Source organism: Glycine soja, chromosome 11 (genome assembly GCF_004193775.1).
Source record: "Glycine soja cultivar W05 chromosome 11, ASM419377v2, whole genome shotgun sequence".
Classification (NCBI taxonomy): Eukaryota; Viridiplantae; Streptophyta; class Magnoliopsida; order Fabales; family Fabaceae; genus Glycine; species Glycine soja.
The window spans coordinates 32,531,068-32,549,884 of record NC_041012.1 but is presented as its reverse complement, the minus strand read 5'-3'; the positions used below and the strand labels follow the sequence as shown (position 1 = coordinate 32,549,884).

General features: G+C 32.9%; 2 protein-coding genes across 3 annotated transcripts; both read left to right on the top strand.

The window, feature by feature from the left end:
* The first annotated feature begins 2,905 nt into the window (after positions 1-2,905).
* Positions 2,906-9,122, top strand: LOC114376421 (uncharacterized protein DDB_G0280205-like). Of its 2 annotated transcripts, none has more exons than XM_028334529.1 (7): positions 2,906-3,002; positions 3,089-3,399; positions 4,120-4,296; positions 5,497-5,622; positions 6,004-6,201; positions 7,924-8,088; positions 8,540-9,122. In XM_028334529.1, exons 2-7 carry the CDS (start codon positions 3,115-3,117, stop codon positions 8,867-8,869), a joined length of 1,281 nt encoding a protein of 426 aa, XP_028190330.1. In that variant the 5' UTR covers positions 2,906-3,002; positions 3,089-3,114; the 3' UTR covers positions 8,870-9,122. The 2 variants fall into 2 exon arrangements, with proteins under 2 accessions (XP_028190330.1, XP_028190331.1); XM_028334530.1 differs by having other exon boundaries at positions 2,931-3,011.
* Positions 9,123-16,774: 7,652 nt separating this feature from the next.
* On the top strand, positions 16,775-18,493 carry LOC114374612. Its single transcript, XM_028332278.1, has 2 exons — positions 16,775-17,230; positions 17,325-18,493. The coding sequence occupies exon 2, from the start codon at positions 17,379-17,381 to the stop codon at positions 18,330-18,332; it is 954 nt and encodes a 317-aa protein (XP_028188079.1). The 5' UTR covers positions 16,775-17,230; positions 17,325-17,378; the 3' UTR covers positions 18,333-18,493.
* Positions 18,494-18,817: the final 324 nt, after the last annotated feature.

Here is an 18,817-nt window from a genome sequence, read left to right as displayed (position 1 = left end):
GTCATAAATACTGTTTCTTGAACTAGAATATTTATACGTATATGTTTTTTGAGAATAGAAAATTTCACGTTAGTTTGAATAGAATTTTCTCATAATTTTTTATTAGGATTAATTATTATTTTGTTCCTCTAATTTATTTTTAAAGTTTGATTTGATATTCTTTTATTAAAAAATTGGAGCAAATGGAAGAAAAAGGAACCAAATTGAACCTATCTTAAAAATAAAAGGATCTAATTGAATTATTTTTAAAAATTAGAGGACCTAATTAAACTTTTAAATAATAAGAGGATTAAATTAAAATTTAAAATCAAATTAAAAGATCAAAATAATAATTAATTTTTTATTATTATTTATCACTACCAATAATTTAATAAGAATAATATAATTTTTTATTTTTTTACTAGAATAAAACTTTTTTCAACTTGAAAAAAATTAAAAGGGCATTTTGTGGTTTGATACCACCGTAATTAGGGCCGTAGGCTCTTAGTTTCGATCTTTTGGATCGACTATAAGATTACTCCTCGATTGAAATTTAGTCATATTTAAAAACTCTTTGTCCCTCTACAATGATGTATTACACGATAATTGAACTCAGATTCTCCCCCACACATGTGTTCCTAAGTGAGCTACCTATTGAGTATTTTTGATGTTGTCCCATTGAGTATTTAAGAGGGCATTTACTTACACCTTTGTTTTTTGGTTTTATTTCTAATAAAAAAAATTCTCTTTATTTTTAATCAATTTATTGTTGTCAAAGATTTGGCAGGAAGTATAAAAAAAGAAGTTATTTTCAGTGTTTTCTATACAGCTTTTTGAAAACAGAAAACAAATTAAAGATAAGGTGACAATTTAGTAATGAAAAGGGAAAATGAAAAAAATAAAAACATGAAACAAAAGTGCAAGTAAATGCCTCCTTAGATTTCCACCTTCTCATGGAAATAACTTTTTGAGAAACATAAGTGAAAAAAGTTCTCTAAAAAAAATATTTTTGGAAATCTTACGTAGAAACAAATAATACAAGGATGAAGTTGAATTGTGTTTTTAGAAATTTTAAACTTTTTCTTTAGCTGAAAACACTCTTATTGTCTAATGTAGATTTAACTAAAAAGAGATAATATTTATTTAAGAAAGACTTTATCAAACGATGGGAAAATAATTTTCTTAACCGATCAAAAATAGATATAAGATCTAAAAATAAATTTGAATTCTTTCTTAGTTAATGAAAAGACTAAGATCTAAGAAAGACTAAGGTATACTAGTATATTTTTACACTGAGACTATTTTAGTTCTTGCCAACCCACTAAGTTTTCACTAACTAATCAAAAGTTACAAGTATTCTTTTTTGGCTTTTACAAAGACAAGCTCTACCCAAGCTATAGTTGGCTCTAAACAAATCAACAAAATTTGTTGGAAGTTTGCATAATGACTGATATGAGATTGTCTTACATACATATATCTCTCTCAGCACTTTAGTCTTTTCTCTCAAGGTTTAGAAGATATTTTGAGAGTTTAGAATCTATATGGAAATCTTTACAAGCAAGAATTAAAAAAAATGTTAGATTGATGTCTTGTATCTTCAAAGCTTCTTTTATGTATAACATTCTTTTTCGAGTATTTGTTGTCTCTCGGCGAATAGATTCTTCACTTTATTTTTTGTTTGAAATCTTGAGAGCGTTGGAGCACTTAATGCTTGCATTAAATGCACATTCCTTCTTCATGTAGAGTCCATGTTGTCTTATACTTCAGCAATGAAATCACTTCTTCCTTCCATCGTAAAGTCTACACAATGCCCTTTTTGATGAAGATCATCATTTTTAGGGTGTAGATTTCATTTATTTTTCATAGGACTTTGAGAGATACTAAGAGAACATTTTCTTCAAGAGAGAATCTCATATACAAAATATTATGAAGCTTTTATATGTATTACTTAATGCTATGCCAAATCGTCTTACATGAATGTATAGTTTAAAAAATACAAGTCATGATCTGATAGACATCATATACCATTTTTATCATTTGTATTTATTTACATGTATTTAAAATATTTAAGAGTTTTAATTAATCTTTAAGACATAAATGTCTTTTGACTGAACATCTTATTTTTTTAAATAATAAATCAAACATAAAAAACAAACATTTTAAACTTAGAAACAAAAATTTTTCCTAATGCCAAACATGTCAATTAATACTCCTTTGCATGAATGAATTTTTATGGCCTTGATCACATTCTTAAAGTACTATAAGAATAAAATAATATTTTTTTATTTTTTTTTCTTAAATCAAACACTACTATTTTTTACTTTATTTCTTGTTTATTTTCATCTATCTTTTTTTTCCAAACACTCTTTAAAGAAATGCCAAATTATAAGAATTATAAAATAATAAAATATGCTTTATTGTCCTTTTTATAAGAAACAAATAAGTTTATTATGTTTTGTCCCAAATATAATAATTATGGATTCACTTTAAGATGTATTATTTGTTAATTTACTTATATATTATTTTTCAATCACATATCATTGTTTAAAATCAATAATATACTATGAATTATAATTAAATGATTGGATAATTTTTTTTATATTATATGATCTTGCTTCTCTTTTATATTTTAAATTTATTGTAAAAAATACTCATTCATTCTCCATGCAAATGAATGAATTTATTGACTTATTAATCATACAAGTACATCCACAAGTGAAAAAAAATTCTAACTCCTTGAATCACGTGTAATATGATTAAATATTATCATCGGAATGTTTTTCTATGAGTATTTTTTAAATAATCCATATTTATCATATTATTAATTATTAATTAAATTATTATGCGAGACACTAAAGACAAAGAAAGAGGTAGACGCAGACACTGATAGTATGCGTTATCCAATTTTTTTATTACATTAAAAAAATAAATTTAATTTCGATAAACGCTATCACACACAGTGCTACGTTTCATCATTCGGCGGTGGTTCGCTATCGGATCCGGATTCTGGAAGCACCGACACGGTGGCGCTAGTTCCGTTCGTTCGTTTATTTGTTCGTTTCGGTGTTTTTTTTTTTCTTTTTCTTTAACAGTGATTCGTTCGATCCAGAAATTGGAGTTTGATTGATTGGTACGATGGCGTATCGGCGGAGACAGCAGCAAGGGTTTTCGAAGCCTTCTTTTTCGACTTTCGAAGAAGAAGCGGCAACTCGGAACCCTAACAATCCCTTTCCGCCTCCAAACGACGACGTTGAAGGTTCCGCTTCGTCGTCGTCTTCGTCTTCGCTTGCTGCCAAAGCTATCAGAGCTTCTTCGGCGCGTCGCGACTCTTCGCTTTCCTCTCTCTACGGTCTCTCCTCTGCTTCTTCTTCTCCGGTTTCTCCTTCTCAACCTACTCCAACTCCTCCTCCTTCCTCCAAGGTCTCTCTCTCTCTCTCTCTCTGGAAATTTTGAAAATTCGATGAGTGTAATAAACTAATAATATTCCATTGTTTGTGTTCAATTTGTGTATGTGTATTGTGTATTGGTTGTGAGGTTTCTTTGGGATAGGGTTTATTATTTACTTGCTGAGAGAATGAAATTTAAGAAAATTTAAGTGCTGAAGAGGCAGTGGGAAATAAGAAGAGTTCAGTTTGGTCAAATTGACTTCAACAAAATTGGTCAAAAACTAATGTCAAGTCAAAAGTGTCAACTTCACATCAACTTTGTCAAGTCAAGTATAAACTTCACATCCTTAGAATACCTTCATATCAGCAATTTTTGGCCTTTAGGGTTGTACTAGTGTTTTTGAATAGCTCTGTATTTTGCTGAGGGTGCCTTCTCGTCTTTTGCATAATCCTCTCTCGCTTGATGAATTCTTTTATTAGATGTTTGGCCACGTGTTAAAGCCTGCTTCTTTTAATTGTTGATGTCTGTATAATTCCAGTTCCATTTTTTTTTATACTTAAAAGTAGAAACTGGATGAAATATCTATTACAATTAATGTGTTGAAGGTTGGAAATGCATTTCTAGATATATGCTTACTTACTTACTTTCTCTCTGTTTCCTTTAATTAATATTCTTTGGATTTAGCTTAATGTATCATTCTGTTGAGTAAAATGGTAGTGTCATTTTGCTAAATGTGGTGCTTCGTATATATAGGATTCAAGACCCTATGAATATACATCTATGAAGAACATGAATGAGTCCAAGAATGGATTTTGGGGTGTTCTGGCCAGAAAAGCCAAATCAATTATTGAAGATGATAATATACCCCAGCAATCTGAAATGTCTGAGACGGGGAGGTCACAATTTCCTGGTGTAGCATCTAGGAGCAAGGTGAGTTTAGAAATTAGAATTATATCTCAAATTCTCAGTAGAGATGCTGCTTTGTATGTTATGTCTGGAAAATAAAAGTTAGTTTGATATGATTTCATTGATTTGAAACTAAAGTTTTGAATGAGGTCAATATTTTGGAATGCTAGTGTAGATTCATCATTGAAAATAATCATATTCCAGTGCTGTAGTTTTAATTGCGGCCTTGTTTGCTTGAAATAATGGTCGTCTCTTATGGTTTAGTGTTCACGAGTGAAAATCCCTTTTTTGGTTCTGGAACCATGCTATTTGGTGCTGTTTTATGGGACAATCTTGGAATTTAGCCCCGTTTTCATATAATAAAATCAAATTAGAAACCCTATTCCTCCCCTCACTTGCATGCCCTGTCTACTCTGTAAGGAATTCCAACCCTTCTCTCCGACAAAGACCCACCTTTCTCCGGCAAGATTTCTGACATCACACAGCATTTTCCAGCCATTTACAAGCAAGCTTGTAACTGTTCTGGCCTATCCCTGACTCATACAATGTTGCTCTGTTTTATCCTCTGTTCTTTCACCTCTGTCAAAGTTTGTCATAGGCCTTTAATGTGTAGTTCTGTGCTCTCTAGTTCCCATTGATTAGCAATAATGGCTTCATCCATTCTCGATGAATATGCCTTTAATTTTAGTTTTAAGTCTTCAACACGAGCGTAAGTAGTATAATTGATGTAAGGCATATCTCAAGTTCAAAATAGTGGTTATCCTGCTATCCACTATTCCACTATGGCACTATGATATTTTTGTGGTCAGCCACTCTCTGCTGCTGCTGTGTGGGAATGACTGTTATGGACACACTTCTTGCACACTTGCATGTTAAAGGCTAGCCTGCTGGAGAGTGTACGTGCTTTATCTAATTATTTATTTTTTAATAGAAACAAAAGGTTTGTCAATATCTGAGAAAACGAAAGAAGGGGAAGTACAAATAAAAGATGGATAAGGAATCCCACAGATTACACAAGGAAAAAAGTGCTGCAAAACTGGCCAATCTGTGTGTTTGAAATGGCAACTCTGTTGAGATAACTGATAACTATTAGCAGAACACCAAAGAGGGGCAATATATATACACTTCAAATTTCTGAATTTGAATTGTTGTGATATTCTTTCATTGGACTAGTAATAGCTGCTTGTTCATTAAAATTGGATGCTATTCTCATTCTCTTTGTAGTTCCAAAATTCAAATCACTTAGAGGAGAGCAATCTCAAAAGGGACAGTCCAGCATTTATAAAGGGATTAGATGCTTTCACATCTTCTCTTACTCATATTGGTGGTACCATCGGTAAATCCTTGGAGGTGAGCTTTGATACCAACATTTTTGCTTATGTATTATATATTTATATTTCTCTCCTGTGTAATTATAAACATGTTCTTTACTTAGTGTCTTCCATATTTGAAAATGTATTAGATATTTAGATCTATATTAGCATTCTTAGTTGTGGTCAGGATGGTGTATGTGCCCTTTTATTTCTATTTCATATTTTTTACTTATGCATTTGCCTTGTGGGCTTGGGCCTTGGGCCTATGTAGATAGGGATGGGATTGTATTGTCATAGGTTGTTGGTTATATTATTTCCTGTCAAGCTTCAAATACAAATTTCTCTTTCTCTCACCTTCTCCCTTCCCAAAAGGATGTGTTGTGATCTTCTTAGCACCTGTGCTAATTCACTTGTGCAGGAAGGTTTAACAATTGTTGAGAATCGGACTTCAGATATCATTCAGGAAACTCGTAAACATATTAGGAAGAAGCCTGGAAACTCTGTAGGACAAAATCAGGAGACAAACCATTCTACTACAGTGCATCAATCCCAATTGCGGAACCAGATGTCACCAAAGCAAACAGATCAAGAACTTCAACTGAAGGCATCTCGCGACGTAAGGTGGCAACTGTGTATCACTTTTTTATGTGGTAAAAGTACCTGCGTGGTTAAGTTGTGCAGCATCAAAAGTGTTCAACCTTCTAACTTTTTTCTTAGTTTTTTTGTTGTTTACATTTTCTCTTTTGTTTGTTTGTGCTATAAATATCTTGCTTTATCAGATTCAGTTGATCAAATAATTGAGATGTGATTGAAGTTGGAGGATTTTGAATGTGTTCATTTATTGAAGCTTCTATCTTAGGATTCATGGAAATAAACACATGGGGTGTGAAGATACAATTTGATAATGTACATGATATAGAGACAATCACACCAAAATTTGAAACATAAGTACCTGAATAAAAATACATTTATTACACGATGAACTTCTTTTTATCTTTTTGAATTCTAAAATTACAAATCAGATGTGTTGGTGACTTGGTATGTTGTGTTGAGTGACCATGTCAAACAAATCACAAACATATGCAGCTGTGCTTCATATTCGTGCAGTATAATTTTTTACTACTTTGATTTGCTGATAAAGAAAAAAAAATTCAATTACCACCTTATTTAATATCTTCTGTATATTTTCATGTTTTTTCTTTAAAAGTAGAATATGTATTTGTCCAATATGCACTGCTATTGTAATAGGTGGCAATAGTTTAGTCTGACCTTTGTGGTTAAGGGGTGTAATTGAGTCAAAAGAAGGCTACCATTTTTCTTTTTTTATTTGTAGAGTTTGGGTCATCCATGTTATGAATGCTGGACTGTCAAATCTACACATGGTTTTTTTCTTATTAATTTGTTAAAATTTTATATATATATATATATATATATATATATCAATATTCTTATGTTAAATATAATTGAGTTTAGAGACATTTGAAATTTGAATATGAAATGTGTAATTTTTTTTTTATTTTGCAATGATTATTCAGTTTGGAGAAAGATTCAGAGTGCATCAGCTAGTTTTTCTAAAACAATTATTTTTCACAAACAGTTGCATCTTTCTTACAGATGAATTTGTTTTATGAAATGTCTAGCTAAAAACAAAAAAAGAGGGAGAAGATATTTCTGTAGAAGGGTACCCTTGATGTTCAAACATCAAAGGATTGTAAAGTTAGTGTTTTTTAAGTTGTATTAGTACTTTTCAACTTACCATGCTTTCATGTTTGTGATTCTATAATGATGCTTATGTCCTTAGTTCCCATTGAATATATCCCTTCTCACCTTCTAAATTCTAATCACTAATTCCATCTACCACAAAATTAATTTGCAAACCCATAATCATTTATAAAAAACTTTGGTGCCCTAAAACTTGCACTTGACCATAATTTTGTTAGGTCAGTCTTATGGACATTACAGCTGAAGCAAAGAGTAATGCCAAATTAATACTTTGGTGTTACTTTTCAGGTTTCTCTCAACTCATTCTTTTTTGCCTTTACTATTCTTGTATAGCATGTGTTGGATTGGATTCTTTCAATAACACATTATTGTTGTTTGTATTTCCTTTTGTGTACTTTTAAAGATAAAATATCATGTTTAGTATTCTTGATTTATATATATGCCCAAAAGAAAAAAAGTTGATTTCCAGTATGTTTGTTTCATAATCAGAAAATGTCAAAGTTTATGGCAAACTTATTCCTAGCATGGTACCAATTTGATATCATCTACCTGCTTCTATGATATATCTTAGTCTTCTCAATAGAATGCATTGTTTGCATTTTGGTTTATGTCACAGGTTGCAATGGCAATGGCTGCCAAAGCCAAACTACTCCTTCGGGAGTTGAAGACTGTCAAAGCTGATCTGGCTTTTGCAAAGGATCGATGTGCTCAGCTAGAGGAAGAAAATAAAATCCTCCGTGAGAATCGTGAAAGGGGAGATAGCCATGATGATGATGATTTGGTATGGATATTGTCTCCTTTTATTGCCCTTTTGTTTTTTTTTTAATTTTTATTTCATTAGTTCTTGTATGCATCTTTCAGTGACATACAGAAGGTTATCACTTATCATCTGAGGTTTGTTTCACATATTTTATGTTTCCCTATGATAGACATGCCCCCTTTTTTTTTTCAAACTCATTTTGTAAGCAGAGTTAGCAATTACTTATGTTTTGAATTATAGTATGCCTTTTATGACATGGTTCCTAATAAACTCCTCAAATTCTCGGCACATAAGGGTAAAGCTGCTTATATTTAACTCACTTCAAACGCTGTAATGGTGGGAGCCTTGTGCATTGATTTGATTATCAGATTTAACTCACATTGAGACCTCGCAGAAAATGTGCTACGAATATACTTCTATTCCTATTTCATCAAAACTACTATATCTTTTCATGATAACGTTTCCATTACAGATACGACTTCAACTTGAATCTCTTCTGGCTGAAAAAGCTCGCCTGGCACACGAGAACTCAGTTTATGCCCGCGAGAATCGCTTTCTAAGGGAGGTTGTCGAGTATCACCAACTTACAATGCAGGATGTTGTCTACTTTGACGAGAGCAATGAGGAAGTCACTGAAGTTAATCATCTTAACCTTCCCCCAGTGCCTAAGATGTCCCTGGATTCTATTACTCCATCAACAACCTCCCTTTCACTGTCTCCAGAACCGAACCTTGGCATGGCTTCAGAATTAACCAGAGGCATCTCATCTACCATGCCCGGAAAGGATGCCAAGATGAGGTGACTGTAAAGGATTCACGGAGTTCTGAAGCGACTAGAAGTATCTCTTCTATCACAGGACATGATGCAAAATAACATGAAATTCTTCTGTTACAATTTACAATGGTGATGCACCGTTTTTTGATACTTCATTTGTTATAATTTATGTGCTGCTCGTTTCATGTATCTTGGGTGACATTACCTTGATGTAATTTTATACCGTATGTTGTGTAACTCGAGTTTTATTTATTTATTTATTATTTTTCATTATATCAGCACACGTTTCCTATATCTGCAAGTGTCTGAATAGCAATACTTGTCAAAAAAAAAGTTTCCGTATCATTACAGTCACTTCTTGTTGACTATTTGTATTCATTTTATTCTCACTCTTATACCTTCAATTTTTATTTAATAATTGTATTAATAACTTTATTTCATTTTCTGAGATCAAATTACTCTCTCCTCGCTAAATCTCTATTCCTTCCCGGAGTTGATAGGGACTTTAATTCAATTGGTTGGATAAGATATATGAGTAATTGGAAATTCTTTTTACAATTCCCACGAATTAAAAAAAGAAATTTCTATTGCTGCAAACAACACAGGCCTCCTAAATATATATTTGCAATTGGCGCATGTTCGTTCCATTTCTTTGCGACCTTTGATTCTCGTTGCATGAGATTAGCTTAAGCTAACTAATAGCCTAACGACCGAAGTGTAAGTAACACCATTACCAAAATCATTTTTTGTTAATCTAGTAACTTTTTATACTTCGGGGATGTGAAGTTTAACTGAAAATATAAACTTTTAAAGTATATAGTTTTCTTCTTTTCTTAGTTGAGTTTTTCTGCGTCTTTTTATTTATTTATTTAATCATATATTCTTGTGTATATTTGTTTATTTTCTTATCTCATTCTTCATTACATGCTTTATGTAGGTACTTGTTATTCAAAAAACCTTGTGAAAAAATATTTAACTTTTAGTTAAAAACTTGTAATATGTAAAAAATGCTTATGGAGAGTGTATGTGAATTGCTTTCTCATTAGGATGTACAGCAACCAAAAATCTTTAGTGATGTAGGACGAGTAAACCTCCTACGAATAAAAAGGTATTTTTATAGTTGGTTACAATTTCTTATTTGATATAAATTTGTATATTTATTAGAAATTTAAGGTACTGTATATAAAAATGACAAAAAAAATACAAGTTTCACACAATTTTTTAATAGAAGAAATTTTAAGGAAAAAAAAGAAAAACAGTGTAATGATAAAACGGCGAGGCGTGAGAATGGACAAAGCCTTCTTTCGTAAGTCGAATCCATACATTCGTGTGTGCATGACGCATCATCATGATGGTGTACAGTGAAGCATGAGTAAGCATTTCCTCAAGATGCGCAACCGAGAGACAGGGATCGAGTTTCGTTTTTCTTTCTGTTTTGTTTTGTTTTATACTGAAATTTTGTGATCACAGATTCACGAATCACGTGTCTTGATATTCTAGACCGTTCCGTTGCAATTTATACAGTTTTACTTTTATTTTTACATAAAGTCAGAGATTAAAGCCTGTGACTCATTTACTGTTGGCACGTGGACCAGCTTCCTGATATTGAAAGACTTAAAGTGAAAATTATTTTTAACTGAAGACATAAAGATGTACCTAAAACTGTATTGTTAATTTAACTTATTTAAATTTAATAATATATTAATATTTGCTTATTTAGTGAAAAAGACTTAGTTTAAAAGATTTTTTTCTCTTTTATAAAATACACTATCCGGATTTAAAAATGAGCAAAATTAAGTAATTTATATGCTAATTAAAAATTAGTCAATATTATTCAATTTTCTAATTATACTTAAAAATATATTTTATTCCTAAAAGTATCGTTAATTTGAAGTTGATATTAATAATAAAATATCTTAATTGAAAATGGAATCTTAATTTAATGAAGAATATTTTGGGCTGATACGACGGAATCCTTACCTATACATCAAGTCAGAAAATTGTAGTAAACAGTAAAATAGTTAATAATTCATTCAGTACTGGTATTTACTATTTAATTTAAATAAAAAAATTACATATCACATTAGTATTGAAAGATACATATTAAGTTCTTTATAGTGATTGAAAATTGTGTCTCTTCCTAATATAAGATAAGTTGAATAATTAATTTTATGTTTAACATACAGAAAAAAATGAGAGAAGACAAAAAAAGTTTAAAATTTAAATTGGAGGAAAAATAGAATAATAGAATTTTTTTCTAGAACTCAATCATTTTCTTTGGTTTCCTCTCATTTTTTTCATCAAACAAGTAAAAATATATCGTTATGCGTGTTTTTATTTTTAATTTTATTTTTCTTCTTTCATTTTTGTCTTAACTAAACTCATCCTAAGGAAAAAGGGAATATGAAAAGATTATCAGTTTCGATCTCTTAGCTAATAAAATTAATATTTTAATAAATTAATATTTACTAATAAAAAAATGTATCTTATGCTTGATTATGCATGACGACGACCTTTTTTTAGTGCCATTTCTAAAATCTAAATCTAAATCCTTGTTAATTTTCAAGTATCGAACACTTAGGCTGTCCAATCAGCAACCAAGAACCAATAAACTTAGTGAAAAAAAAAACAATATGTCAAATTGTTTGAAGAATAAAGTTGAAGGAAAAAAATAAGTTCGCGAGGGACCAGCACTGTATGACACAGTTTTATGATCACTGTCAGCTTTTATAAATTTAATTCCATATTAACTTTCTTATTAATGTTCGACACTTGTTGATCCAATTGCTTAACTTTGTCACATCCTTTCTTTGCCTATTTAGTCAGTTGAATAAAGCCACTAAGACAGGAAGTTAGTTGTGGCATTGACTTATCTGCGTGCCATTAAATTACAGTTGCAATGACCAGCTATTTCCACCTCTACCAATGTGACAAGTTCACATGCTTTGTACCTTCTTGATTTGACACCCCCTATTTGCAATGCTTCTCAACTTTTTCCCTTATTTTTCCTTGAGGTTTAAAGAAAATCTTCATTTTAAGATTTTAGATTAAAGTGTTATAGTTATATATATATATATATATATATATATATATATATATATATATATATATTTTGATAATTAAATTTTTTAATTATCACTTAAAATTAAACCGACAAAAAATATATACTATATAAAAGCAATAAAATACAAAATATTGATATTTAGCAAGAAAAATTATATTTTGTAATTGTTGTGATCTAAACGTGCCCAAATATGTTTCATCAAATCTGCTTGAAGTTGTTGATAAATTCCTTTTGTATGCATATAGTGTCTTGTATATAGATATGTAGCAAAGTCAACAAGAATACCACAAGATACCTAATGTTTGAAATCTCTTTGTTTACATGATTATAATCAACATCAACATTATTATTATATGTATTTCGTTCATCTTCAATAATCATGTTATGCAGTATAATACATGCCAATATAATTCTTCATCATATCAATGTGCTAGTTACATGATAGATGACATATAATTGCAAATCAAAATTTTAGCACACCAAATGTTCTCTTCACATCCTTTTTGTTTTGCCAATTCTTGACATTTTGCAAATAACTTTATTTTTTCTCCTTGTGGCATGGGGATGATTTTCACAAAAGTGGCCCCATCAGGATAAATGTCATTTATAAGATAGTATCTCATATTATATGGGGTTCAATTAATTGTAAATTGCACTGGAGGAGCTTGACGTTGAAAAACGTCATTAAACACGGGCGATTGGTTTAACACGTTAGTGTTATTGTTTGAACCTATAACTCCATAATATGCATGTCAGATCCAAGAGTCCAGTGAAGCAACGACTCCAAGTATTACTATGAGTTTGCGATGATCATCTCTACAATATTGGTCTTGTCATGCAACTGGATAATTTTTCCATTCCCAATGCATGCAATCAATAGAACCCAACATACCTGGAAACCTGCGTGCCTCTCCAATTTGAAGCAGGTGATTGATGTCGTTGTTGTTTGGACTTCTCAAATACTCATCCCCAAATATCTCATTCACACCTTTTACAAAAGCTTCTAAGCATTCAATTGTAGTGCAGTTGACAAGTCTAACATACTCGTCAACACTATTAGCAGGTGATTCGTATGCCAGTATGTGAATTTCTGCAGTGCACTTCTACAATGGTGAAAGATCCCTTCTACCAGTTGCATCAAATCTCATTTGGAAATACAAATCATGATTATTAAGAGCGTCTATAATTCGAAAGAATAACGGCTTCTGCATTCGAATCGAAAAAGCCTCTTTGTGTATACAAAATTTTCAGAGAAGTAGTCCTTCAACAAGCAACTATGTCCACCTTCACAATCACAATTTATATGGCGCTTTCTTTGTCTCAGTCTATTGCTATTCTCTGCTTGTTGTTGTACCTCATGATTTCTTTTTTAGTGTTGTCTTCCAATGTTTCATAATTTCTTTCCAAATTCTATCGAATTCAGAGTTTGGAACCTTTTTACGAGTGAGTGGAGCTAGAATAAAAGAAATTTGGATTCATCAACAAAATGTGCACATCTAAAAGGAAATTTACCAATTATATAACATCATTTCCAACAATTAGTTTTTAACGGCTAGTTCCACCACGATTACTTTTATAACGGCTACTTTCTAACAACTACTTTTATAGCGGTTGCTTTCTAATGGCTACTCTTATAACAACTACTTTTATAACAACTATTTTCATTGATGGTGGTGGTGGCAAATAGGGAAAAAATGGAGGAGAATTTTGAGAATTTTTATTAGAAGAAGTCATTTGATAATTTTACAACAAATTGTAAAAGCTTGTCAGTGAAATTGATTTGGATCCATTTAGAATGAAACTAAACCAAGATGTTGAGATTGAGAAATAAAGGATGAGAATTGAGAAATTGATTTGGATCTATTTATAGTATTTTTCATGTATAAATTTAACAATAATTTAATCTATTTTTTAAAATAATATCCTACACATGTAGCAAACGGTAAAATTTGTCACATAGGTGTGTAGCAAACATTCAAAATCTTCCCTGAATGACATGCAACAGTTAAAAAATAATTGTAGTATCACTTATCAACATTGTAGGTGTGTAGCAAACATTCAAAATCTTCCCTGAATGACATGCAACAATTAAAAAATAATTGGAGTATCACTTGTCAACATTGACAAGCATGGGTACCTCATTCACTTTTCTCCTTCCCTAAACTATTTTGCACGATATTGTGAGCTAGATAGAAAGAAAAGATATAAAAATCAAACCACACAAAAGACTCTTCCCCTCCTTCCTCCAGTTTTCTCTTTTCTCTTTTCCTCTCTCCCTTTCACATTTCCTTCTCCCCCTTCACGTTTCCTCTTCTCCTCTTCCCCTAACCACCATGCCCCTTCCCTTTATTCGCACCCAACCACCACACCCCTCCTCTTCCTCTGCCCCCAACCACCAAGCCCTTTGCCTCAACCACAATGACCCCTTCCCCTTTGTCATACCCTAATTTAGTCTGGGGACTATCGTTTGTTGATCTTTTGATCCTTGCTAGTTGACTCATGATGTTGAACGCTAGTTACAGTGCGAAACAGGATGATCATTCAATGTTTTGATCAAGAATGCGAAAGATACCAAAAATGAGGGACAAAAGGGTCTTTTTATTGTTTCCTGGACCCTAGCTCGTCCAGGCTAGCCTCTGGCTCGCCTGGACCCTCAAATGACTTTAGGTTGAAGGAACCAGCTCGCCTGGGCGAGCCAATTACTTCATGAGTAAGTCTCAGCTCGCTTGGGTGAGCTGCCATTGCCCCAAGTGCCCATTTTCCTATAAATAGGCGTGCTAGGGAGGCTGATGAGAGGTTCCAAGGTTTAGAAGGTGGGGGAATTGAGAGAAGAGAGAAAGAAGAAGAAGAAGAAAGAAGAGGAAACGAGGCCGAGACGCTACCGAATCGCGACCGTGATCATTCCTTACTTTGTTTTCTTGTTCTGTGTTTTTCGTGCGACCGTCGGTTAGTTTTATTTTTGAGGATTGAATGTGATCTATGTATCCTTAGGGGTCCCCCTTGTTATTATCTGCACATTCATCTTCTCCATCTATCATCAACAATCTCGTTTTTCTTTGTAAAATTCAATCTTAACCGATCACTAATGTTGTAAAGTTGTCTTTAAAGAGATTGAAAGTTAATAAACAAAACCAAAATAAAATCAACTCATAACTAACTTTTTTTTTTTTTTATCAAATATCACTTGGGATCGTTTCAAGGTCCAATGTCTTAACGATTCTCTTCGCTTTTCAAATTTAAAAGATTGTTTCAATGTCCAACGTCTTAACAATTCTCTCCGCTTTTCAAAATTTAAAACATCGTTTCAAGGTCCAACACCTTAAACGACTTTTTGTTCGCAATTAAAGTGAATCTTTCAAAAACATAAAATCAATTTAACATACAAACTTTCAGGCTTAAAGAACTACGTAGGTCTGAATTCCTCATCGCACTTGAGGATAGTAGGAGCAAGGGCAACACCCTTGCCGACCCCCAAAAAATAAAAAATATAAAAAGGAAAAATACATAATTTTGAAGTCACGTTATGCACACTCGATCAAAGATTGTCGTCCCTTGTGACGGGCGCGTGGGGGTGCTAATACCTTCCCTATGCGTAAACAACTCCTGAACCCTTATTTTCAAAATGCGCAGACCTCTTTTTGGTTTTTCTAACGTTTTCCCTTGAATAAACGTTAGTGGTGACTTCCATGCATTTTCCTTTTTGGAAAATGCTTCTTTGGCTTTTCGCCCGCACTCCCGTCGTAGGATAGGTTGCGACACCCTTCTCCACTGCCAACCACCAAGACCCCTTCCCCTGTGTAGCCACCGTTCTTCTCTGCCAAATCTTCCTCTTTGTGCCTCTAGGGTTGTGGATCTTTCACAAGGGGCGATTGATCCTACCTCCAGGGTTGCCGATCTCGCAAAAATCACACAAATCGACAATCTTCGTACTCAACCTTGAGTCCCTTTACCTGCTATTCCAAGATCCTTTTTTCATTTTTTATTTATTATGTTCGTTGTTGTAGTTGTTGTTTTTTTAATCTTAGATCCGTTGTTGTTGTGTTCGTTTGGTTTCATCTTCCCTCCCCTCTTAATTTTTGTTGCTATCCTCTAAAAGCTGTTTGAGAGATAGAGAAAATAAAAAATTAATTTTTTTGAAAATGATGCAGATTTTCAGGATTATTGTAGAAGACATGATCCACACGCTAGAGATCCTAGGCATGTTTCTAGTGGCTGGAACTTGGAAGAACAAATCTTGAGTTTAAGATCCCTCTCCAATATCCAATAGTAAAAAGGCTCTTACATCCAATTTTTGTAACCATCCTGATTAAAACCTTTGCCTCTTGAATGAGATTGCAAGATATTTTACATGAATCCTTACTATGCTATTTAACATCAAGAGAGAAAAAAATATAAGATGACAAAATTTATGAAGTGATAGAAAAAACGAGATAAATGAAAATAAAAAATGTTAGGAAGATATTTCAAAATAATAAGATATTATATATCATTATTCATTTTTATAAGTTTTAAGTTTTTAAATGGAATTAATCTTAAGTCTGAAACTTAATCACATCTAATTCATAATCCTTGAAAAAAAGTCTACACTATATAATTATGGAAAATATCAAATCCTACTAAAAAGTAATGTAATCATTCTTTAGATTACCTAAACAGAAAATAAAATAGTGAAGAAAAAATAGAACTATTTTTTTAAAACAGTAAATATATCAAGAGAACAATAAAGTCTAAAGATGCCTGAATAATAAAAAAAGAAGACTGAATCAAAAGATAAAGATTTACCAAAACATATACATAAACAGAAAAACAATCCAGGTAAATTGTAAAATAAGGTAAATTAGGGGTCCCCATAATAAAGCTCAAAACAAAACAAAATAGCAAGGGAGGAATGTGCATGCATTAGCATTAACATGTACATTGAGTATTCCCCTTCCCAATCTCAAACGGCAAAGGTGCCACATACATTTCCTGCTTCTCACCTGATATTTTTCCAATTTGTTTAATCTTCCTTTCTTTTCTCTACCCATTTTCTTCTTCTTCTTCTCCCCTCCTTTTTTCCTTCTTCTACCAGCTTCTAGAACAAGGATGTGCCCATTTCCTGCTTCCTTGAATCTCAAACACAAAACTGAATCTTTGACAACAATTTCAAGATTTTCCCACCAACCCACCACAGCAAAACACCTGGTCGCTTCAAAGATCTGATTTTTAGTTCTTTGGGGTGGGGTTTCTACCGTTTTTCCTTCCACCATTGGCACCTGCAGCAGAACCAAATTTTGAACAACCAGAATGGTCAACACTTTATGGTCACTTTGTGTGGTTTAAACTGTAAAGTCTCTTTCTCTCACTCACTTTTTTTCTCTCTCTGTGTGTGTGTGTGTTGCATTCTTTGTGTGTCTCAATCTCTGGCTGTGTCTTTCAGTGTTGGATTCTTGGTGGGTTTAGTTTAATTTTTGACTGAACGAATGAGATCTTGATGAGGGTTGGAACCAGTTTCCTTGCACTGCTCTCACTGTTGCCACTGCTTCTTTCTCTTCAATTTTCAAGTGCTCAGCTTCCAGCTGACACTGACAACATCTCATCACGCACCCTTGATGCCATTCTCCAAGATTGCGCCTTTAAGGCATTTTTGAGGCCAAAAACTGGGGTACCCTATGATGGCAAAGTGCCCAGAAGCCTAAATGGGATTAGAGTTTCAGCAATGAGGCTCAGGAGTGGTAGTTTGAGGACAAGAGGTGTTGAAAGCTATAAAGAGTTTCAGATCCCAATTGGGGTTTTTGAACAGCCTTATGTAGAGAGGCTGGTTTTTGTGTACCATAACTTAGGCAATTGGTCTGAGAAGTTTTATCCTTTGCCTGGTTACATATATTTGGCTCCTGTTTTAGGTCTAATGTCATATAGTGGTGCCAATTTGTCTGATTCTGAGTTGCCTGAATTGGACATAAGAGCTTCTGATAAGCCAATTTTGATCAAGTTCCCTCATGTGGAATCAGCACCATTAGGGTCAGTGCCAACGTGTGTGTACTTTGATCTACATGGTTCAGTGCAATTTGACATCCTATTACATGGGAATGTTTGTTCAACTTTCCAACAAGGGCACTTCTCTATTGTTGTGGAGTCTAATGCCCCTTCCCCAGCACCTGCTGCTGTTGCTGTTGCTGCTGATGTTGGGAGAAGTGGTAGTGGGAGGAACAATTCCATGGTGTGGATAATTGTTGCATCTTTGGTTGGTGGATGCTTCTTGTTGATTATGTTGAGTTTATTGGTTGCTAAAGTGAGGAGAACCAGACAAGGGATGAAGATCCAGCAATTGGAATGGGCAGCTGAGAGCAATGAAACTTTGCAGATTGCATCTATTGGGGGCACCAAAGCACCATTGGCAATAGGGACTCGCACAAGACCAACCATTGAAAATGATTACATACCTTAGATTTGAGGGATTCTTGTAGGACCAATTTTTTTCTTTTTTTTTTCTTCTTGCTTGGTATTGTAATTTTTGTGTTCATACTTGATAATGAGTTAAAAAAAAATTCTTTCCTTGTCCAATTGTCTTGTTCAGTAATTTAGTTTCATTGGTTTAGTTTGGTATGATTTCAATGAACCTCATTGGCTTTGCTTTCACAATATAAGACCAAAAAAAAAACAAGGTTTTAGAAAGCCCTCATTTATCTCTTGTCTTTGATCTGTTATGTCTGCTATGAATTCCATTGTGTTGATTTAGCTGTTTTTGGACTCACTAAAATAGTAGAATCCAGATATTTAAATAATTTTGATCGATGTGATGCAAAAATATTCTCGCATATACATGAGTAAGAATATCTCCTGTGTTGTCTCCTAAGCACTCAATTGATGTCGTAAGCTTTTATTTTAAAAGAAGTGAAATTCATGTGTCTGGCCAAACTATCTTTTGAAAGC

What these genes read in the sequence shown, in the direction of transcription:
- LOC114376421 (XM_028334529.1), top strand. Translation starts at nt 3,115, where the DNA reads ATGGCGTATCGGCGGAGACAGCAGCAAGGGTTTTCGAAGCCTTCTTTT. An exon ending in CTCCTCCTCCTTCCTCCAAG is followed by an intron (nt 3,400 to 4,119) that starts GTCTCTCTCTCT and finishes TCGTATATATAG; the next exon opens with GATTCAAGACCCTATGAATA. An exon ending in GCCATGATGATGATGATTTG is followed by an intron (nt 8,089 to 8,539) that starts GTATGGATATTG and finishes TTTCCATTACAG; the next exon opens with ATACGACTTCAACTTGAATC.
- LOC114374612 (XM_028332278.1), top strand. Translation starts at nt 17,379, where the DNA reads ATGAGGGTTGGAACCAGTTTCCTTGCACTGCTCTCACTGTTGCCACTG.